The sequence below is a fragment of the Balaenoptera musculus genome, chromosome 13 (assembly GCF_009873245.2).
Source record: "Balaenoptera musculus isolate JJ_BM4_2016_0621 chromosome 13, mBalMus1.pri.v3, whole genome shotgun sequence".
NCBI classification, from domain to species: domain Eukaryota; kingdom Metazoa; phylum Chordata; class Mammalia; order Artiodactyla; family Balaenopteridae; genus Balaenoptera; species Balaenoptera musculus.
In genome coordinates, this window is record NC_045797.1 from 59,051,845 (window position 1) to 59,059,854 (window position 8,010).

The 8,010-nt window shown below is 38.2% G+C and overlaps 1 protein-coding gene across 1 annotated transcript; it reads right to left on the bottom strand.

Annotated features, from left to right (window-relative positions):
• Window positions 1-205: 205 nt before the first annotated feature.
• On the bottom strand, window positions 206-5,789 carry GEMIN6 (gem nuclear organelle associated protein 6). The gene is made up of 3 exons (XM_036872340.1): window positions 5,706-5,789; window positions 5,004-5,147; window positions 206-853 (listed from the first exon to the last, which is right to left on the bottom strand). The coding sequence occupies exons 2-3, from the start codon at window positions 5,126-5,128 to the stop codon at window positions 478-480; spliced, it is 501 nt and encodes a 166-aa protein (XP_036728235.1). The 5' UTR covers window positions 5,129-5,147; window positions 5,706-5,789; the 3' UTR covers window positions 206-477.
• Window positions 5,790-8,010: the final 2,221 nt, after the last annotated feature.

Genomic DNA, 8,010 nt, shown 5'->3' on the forward strand with positions numbered 1-8,010 from the left:
AGATATCAGCCAGTGCTCACTTTTTAAGGCTTTGAGAGTTTATAAGGTTTATGTGTTAAGATTTTACCAAAACGTTCAAGTTTCAACCAAAAAAAGCATATATTCTGATTCAAAAGCTATTACATCATTACAACAAAAAATTTTTTAAAATAAACAGTTTAAAACAGACACATCTAGTTAGTGCAAGGGATGTAACAAGACTGTGATTTTACCTTAGCATTTTATATTGAATCTAACATGTTGCATCTTTTTCACATACATTTCTTGCCTGACAGAAGTGGAGGTGTATCCTCATCAAAAGGAAAGGCTCTTATAATTCTGATGTCCCTATGTTAATTTTATTTGTTTGTGATGTCATCCTTGCCCAGTTCACTTATTAACACTGATAATCCCCATCTTTGATTTTACCAAAAACAACAAAGAATTTTCAAAAACTGAAGTCTTATTTCAATCAGTGCATCCATAGTTCTTGGCCTCTCATTGGGAAGCTGCAAGGTGTCCTTGAATAAGATCCTGAACACGGGACAAAATAATTTCATTAGAACTGTTGCAATTTTCTGGACCATATGGTGGGTCTATAGTCAAGACCCCAGCCACACAGAGAGTCCTTCGTGAATCTCCCTCTTCAGTGATTGGGATGTGGTTCTTCTCCAGCCATTTCTTCAGGCTGTTCTTCCTCTTTTCCAGATCCTCAGGGCTGTACGCCTTACAGTCTCCAGACATGAACAAATGCATCAGCTTCTCTCTCACGCTATGGTCCCCTTCATTCACAATTTCAATAGTCTGCACAGCATGTCCCATAATTCCGGTCACAGACATGCTGCCATCTTCAAGGAAGTTCACAAGGACAATACTTTGGAGGAAAAGTAAGTTCAGAGCACAGTTGCAAAAGAAAAACCAAAAGGCCCATAAAACTATGGAAGAAGCAGTGAAATGAGAGTCAGCATCAACCCCCAACAGGTCACTAGAACAATAGGGAATGCTCTTCCCCGTTTTAAATTAATCCTCTCACCACCAAATGTATTCACTTGTTCAATATGAATTCTCTGACGGTCCTAAACATCTAAGCCTTTTGTCCAGCCTAAAGCTAATCATTGTGGGATGTCATTAAAGCACTACTTAAACAGTTATGAATGCTTTAAATGTGTATTAGGAAAGAAGATAGGGTACAGATTTAAATTTTAGAGTTAAAAAGCAACTGAATAACTCTCCTTCAGAGCAGACCAAAGAAAATAACACAGCACAAAATTAATGAGAGAGAAAACAAAAGAGTATGCAACTAGAGATTGTCATACTAAGTAAAGTAAGTCAGAAAGAGAAAGACAAACACCATATGATATCACTTTTATGTGGAATCTAAAATATGGCACAAATGATCCTATCTACAACACAGAAACAGGGAATTCCCTGGTGGTCCAGTGGTTAGGACTCTGTGCTTTCACTGCCGAGTGCACGGGTTCAATCCCTGGTTGGGGAACTAAGATCCATAAGCCACCTGGCATGGCCAAAAACAAACAAAAAAAAAAAAAACAGGAAAACAAACAAACACAGAAACAGACTCATAGCCATAGAGAACAGACTTGTGGTTGCCAAGGCGGAGGGGGAGAGGGACAGGGATGGACTGGGAGTTTGGGGTTGGTAGATGCAAACTATTACATTTAGAATGGACGAACAGGGCTTCCTTGGTGGCGCAGTGGTTGAGAATCTGCCTGCCGATGCAGGGGACACAGGTTCGAGCCCTGGTCTGGGAAGATCCCACATGCCGCAGAGCAACTGGGCCCATGAGGCACAACTACTGAGCCTGTGCGTCTGGAGCCTGTGCTCCGCAACAAGAGAGGCCACGATAGTGAGAGTCCCGCGCACTGCGATGAAGAGTGGCCCCCGCTTGCCGCAACTGGAGAAAGCCCTCGCACAGAAACGAAGACCCAACACAGCCAAAAATAAAAAAAAAAAAAAAAAAAAAAAAAAAGAATGGACAAACAACAAGGTCCTAAGGTATAGCACAGGGAACTACATTCAATATCCTGTGATAAACCATAATGGAAAAGAATATAAAAAAGAATGTATATATGTGTATAACTGAGTCACCTTGTTGTACAGCAGAGATTGACACAATATTGTAAATAAACTATACTTCAATTAAAAAAAAGAGTCAATAAGAGGATCATCAAAGCCAAAAGCTGGTTCTTTGAAAAGGATACATAAATTTCACAAAACTCAGGCAAGATTAATAAAAAGAGAAAGAAGGCACATATAAATAATATTAGGAATAAGGTAGCAAAAATTAATAGTATAAAATATTAAGAACAAATTTAGGCCAATAATTTTGAAACTGAAAACAGAAAACTTCCTAGAAAATATAAATTTCTACTACTGACTCAAAAAAAAAAAGAGAGAGAGAGAGAATGTAGATAGTACTATAATCTTTTTTAAAAAACCTGAAATAACCAGTTTAAAATCTTCCCATGGAGGGGGAAAAAAAGGCCTGGACAATTTTACCAGGAAGTTCTATAAAATTTTCAAGGACCAAACATTTCTAATCCAACCAAATTCTCCTATGGACTATAAAAGGGAGACTATGCCTTAACTCATTTAATGAGGCTAATATAACCTTGATACCAAAAGCAGAGAAGAACAGGATTAAAAAATAAAACTATAAACTAATCTCACTCATGAATACAAATGGAAAAATCCTAATTAAAATATGATATGATATGGTATATGACATGATGTGATGCAATGTGACGTGATGTGAATTTCATTTCTGTGGTACTTTTCCCAAAAACCTACAACCCCAGTCTATGAGAAAACATCACAGGGAATTTCCTGGCAGGCCAGTGGTTAGGACTCTGCACTTTCACTGCTGAGGGCCCGCATTCATTCCCTCATTAGGGAACTAAGATCCCGCAAGCCATACGACGCAGCCAAAAAAAAAAAAGAAATCATCACACAAACCCAGATTGAGAGACATTCTATAAAATACCTCACGAGAACACTTCAAAAGTGTCAGGGTCATGAAAAACAAGTAAAGACTGAAAAACTGTCACATATCAGAGAAGACTAAGGAGACAGGATGACTAAATGTAATGTAGGACCTTGGACTGGTTTCCAGAACAGAAAAAGGCCATTATTGGAAAAACTGATAAAATCCAAATGATTGTAGTTTAGTGAGTGTAAATTTTTAATGCCGACAAATGTTTGAGAGTTTTGTAAACTGTTAACATTAGGGGAAGCTGGGTATATAGGTACTCTGTACTTTCTTTGCAATTTTTCTGTAAATCTAAAATCATTCCAGAATAAAGTGTGTGGATCACCACCTTTAAAGTTGTCTTGCAAAAAATAAATCTGATCCTAATCAAACCTCTAGTTATGAATACCAGTTTATAGGAAATACTAAGGATAAAAGAATATATTAAACTACGCCATGATAAATGCAATGAGCTAAATCCAGAGTGTGTTCAATTCTATAGACAAATGACTCCATTTCTTCAACAAATAAATGACATGGAAAACCAAAGAGAGAGAAAGTACAGTTATAGATTAAGATTCTTCAGAGATATATCAACAAATTGATATGCTTAAAAAAGATACTTTGGATGTATGGAAATATGTTAATATAAATGTTTCAGACATTACATGAAATTTCTAAAAATCTTATATGTTCTGGTATAATGTTATAAGTAATAATCCTAGTTATTACTTTAAAATGTATATCTCAGAAATAACTAATATTCTTGTCAACTGCATTATTATGAACTTTCATCAAATCTTTAACCGTGGTCATTTTTAAGTCTTTTGTCATTTACAGACAGTTCTGGGTGTACTCTGATGATTTTGCAAATATGTTCCTATAAAAGGGTTTCATCTTCAAGAAATTCATGGAAAAGACTCTGACAAGTACAGGTTTCTGGTAACTGACTGTACTGCTGAACTGAATGAATAAGCATTTTCAGAACTCTAATGAAAAACTGATGAACTCATAAAAGTGCTAACAAAAGATCAAGATGAAAAAAAAAATTAATTACATGGGACTGAGTGAACTGATGAGGATGAGTATAATTTTTGTGACTTTCTGTCTGAATTTAAAAAAAAAAAAAAAAAAATCCCACAAGGACTCAGAGGCAAAGAATATACAAATCAATTTTCACTGCAAAGTAAAGGAGCTGTTACAGTGGAGGATTACTGGACTGAAGGTCAATATTATGACATAGTATGAGTGTGTTTCATGTTTGGTAATTGCAATCATTGTTGCTTTTGTTGTGGTCATCCATGTACAATGCTTGGTGTCAGTCTATTTATGTCTTGTAAAAATAAAATACAGTGTGTGTGTGTGTGAAAAAAAAAAAAAAAAAATAGATCTCTATGAGCAAACACTTGGACTTGATTTGCCAAAAAATCTCAGCAATATTATTTTGAGGCACTTGATAAAAATTTTGATGTCTCTATTTTTACCAATATTTTAGGAGCAATCTAACTGATATCTCAAAATGAAGCCTAAAAAATCAATAAAATATGTATTTCTGTAAAAAAAAAAAAGATACTTTGGAGACAACTCAGGAAAATCTGAACTCAAACTAGGAATTAGCTAATATTAAAGTTATTATTACTTTTGCTAGGTGTTATAATGGTATTGTGGTTACATTTATTAGAGAGTCTGAATCTGCTAAGAGATATATTGAAGGATTTATGAACAAAATTATGTCTGTAATTGGCTTTAAAATATTTGAAAGGGGGAATAAGATTAGTGTTCATTATACTACTCTCTTCACATTTGTGTATATTTGAAATTTTCCAATAAAATGTAATAAAAAAGGAGTGTCCCATTTCTACAAACTTGGTTGGTCTGACAGAAGTCTATAAAAAAGACTTAGATAGAACAGTACTTAGATTCAAAGGAAATTAAATTCTTATGTGGGAATAATTAGCCTTTCATTTATCTGCTTTCTTAGTACGGATGTAGCAGTGCAAAGGGGTGATTTCTGGGAAGCAGGACCCATACTCACTTGGTAGAGACTGGGTCTATGGTTAAAACCCATCCTTTATACTCCTTCTCACTGGCTGTCACTCTGACTTCTTTGTAAGTGTAATCTTGCCATTCTAAGGGGCCTTTCTTCATCCATTCATTCATGGTTGCCAGCTGGCTAGATCTAAAACAACCACCAGTTCGGATTAATATATATGTTCCACCCAGGCAAACGTCTTACCCCAATCTCAAGTTCCATATCAGGAAGACAATTAAATTTTACTATTCAGTCTGAAAGCCACGGGGACATCGAGTTGCCGCGGGGCCCAGTCTGGGGTAACTTATCTGGCACACTTCTATTTCACCTCCCAATCCCGTTCCAGATCGCCTTCACGCTGGCTTTGATCTCCAGTCTGCAGATGCTCAAATCCTTGAACTCTGCTCTCCTTCGATCAAAGGAGCTCACGCCACACGACTCTCAGCCAAAAATGAAAAAGAAAACTCCTCTGATATCCACCCATTCCCTCTCTGGCTCTGTGTCTCCGCTGGATCCCGCCAGGGAGAGGCCCCCGGATCTGTGACACGTTCACCTTAAAATTTGTTTGGAGGATGCGTAAACGAAGGGACAGCAGCTGAGGCTCTAGAGCTGATGCCCTGGCGTAACCCGAAGCCGCATGATACTTAGAGCTGTACTCAAGCCAGGTGATATTTAACGTGTAATCCTGACAAATGAGAAAAATACCAGTTAAAACTCCCAGCACCGCCAGGTCCTCAGCAACCGCGCTGGAAGGAAGGAGTCTCTTGAGCCGAGCCTGCCGGAGTCCAGCGTGCTTTGCGCCGTGTCGTCACTTCCTTTCCCCAGAATTCTCTGTTTTGTAGTCCGTGGCCTTGGTCACACCTCGAGCTCTGAGAGTCTCGAGGCCTGGGGTGATGAAAGCGGGGTGCAGGGTGCGGAGAGGGGCTAAGTTTTTTTGTAATAATAATAAGAAGGTGATTTCTTGTTCGCTAGGGTCCGCCTTTCACTGCCACGATGGACATTTCAAGATAAAAATTTTAAGAGGAAAGGCTCGTGCCACCTCTTCCTTGGGAGTGGAAGTGGAATTCCACTTTTGCCATGAACCCTCCAGGTAAATCCTAAAGCTCTAGAAGTGTGAGGTGACAGTGCCTTGGAGAAGAGCCACAGAACCAATGTATTTCTTCTTTGGCCTGTGTAAGGCAATTAAGATGCCTACTCTTTTGGGATGTGCCTTTGGTACAGTCCTGAGGGTGTGCAGGAGCTGGAAAGAAAAGCGTAGGATTGGGTTGAATAAACGCGGGAGTGGAAAAGTGCAAGAGACTCGCTTCCACCACAGATTTCTGGTCACCGGAGTACTTCGTTGGCTTCTGGCATGGTCCAGAATTTTTTCCGGACTATGATCCTGAAAAATGGTACAAGGTGGTAAATGTTGATTGAATTCCTGCAAATGTGAACACCAAGGGAGATTTACAAAAACTGAGTTAGAGGACTGTCAAACCACTGTACAGAAAACACCGACAGTTAATCCTCTTTCCCCTCCCTACTTGGGATTTGAGTTGCATATAATCCTTGAAGTTATTGTTTCTTAATGTAATCATTTCAAATAATCCTTCCCCAAACCTTCACTCATTGAATGATTGGCTTATGATATTAATGTGGCTTTCATAGATTAGATTTTGCCATCTAATCTACAAAATCTAACTTATCAGTTAAAGTCCTCTATAAATCTACAAAGAGCTAATATAAATAGCAGTTGTTATTATTGTTATGGTACTGTGAAGTAAAATATTTGAACTCATAAAAATTCAGTCTAAAAGAGATACAACTTATTTGTGACAATTGGTCATTTGCATTTTAAGCCTACTATCTATACTGCAGAATGAAAGACTTTGGCCTTTGTTTTCTACAGGTAAAAGCTAGCCTCAAGCTTAAAGTTACCCCCTGTAAAGCAATGAGTGAGACAGGGCCATTTCCCTCCCTTCTCTCCCCTCTCCCTTTAGGCTCCTAAGTAAACTTAAGTCTCATTCCCAGTATCCACTGATACAAATCACTGACTCCTAACAGAATGAGTCCAGCGCATTACCTTACACAAGTTCTCAGGAAGACCCTCTCCTGCAGCCTGTCCTCACTGAGTTCAGAGAGTGTGGCACTTCCTTTTCCTGGTCAACTCCTGCTCTCGGTCCCCCTGGAGACTCCCTCATCTCCAGTTGATGTCCCTTCTTCTCTCACATTCTCTACTCTTCTCCCTCTCTTTCCCCACCCACTCCATCCATCTCCTTCGTAAGATCTACCTCTCTCTCAAACCTTCACATTTAACCCTGTCCTCTGCCAAGACCAAAACTGCTTATTTTAGATTTTGGAGCACATTTAGTTTAGTAAGAAAGACATTCTAAAGAAACTTTTCTTAAATTCCCTGAGGAAAATCAGAAGTTAAAAACATTGTCAATAGTCTTATGCTGTTTACTTTATCATAGTGCAAAGATAAACCCGCCCTGCCCTGGCTAAACTATCACAAATTTCAGTTCACAGTGTTGAGTCTTAAAAGTAGGTAAAAAATGAAGTGGGGGTGAGAGTGGTAATTTATTGAGTATATTTCATGAAAGGTAAGGTCAGAAGAAAATAACCCTGGTCATTTTGGCCCAAGATTTTTTGTGTTCTTGCTTTTTCATTCATTCAATAAATAGAACCCATTAGAAATATCCATTCTTTATCTCTGTTTATTCATCAAGCATATATTGTGTACATATACATGCTACGCTTTCTGTTGAGAACTAGGAATTAATAAACTAATTGTAAGAATGTTTTGCCTTTGGGGAGTTGATAATGTCTTCTTGTACTTGTAACCAAGTAAGCTAGCATACTACCTGGAGGTGGTAGTAAATGTGAAGAGGCGGGGAAGGCATTCTTAGAAAAGCTTTTTAAACACGTACCCCTTGAACTTGATTTATAGGCAATGAGAAACACCCACAAAAAATTCTGCGTCTATGGGATACAGAACCTGATCAAGGGAGGTGTGGGTTGGATTGAAGAA

Excerpts from the sequence above, each read along its gene's own strand:
- GEMIN6 (XM_036872340.1), bottom strand. The coding sequence starts at position 5,128 with ATGAATGAATGGATGAAGAAAGGCCCCTTAGAATGGCAAGATTACACT. Across the intron at positions 854-5,003 it reads ATAGACCCAGTCTCTACCAA|TATTGTCCTTGTGAACTTCC; the intron begins GTGAGTATGGGT and ends TTTCCTCCAAAG.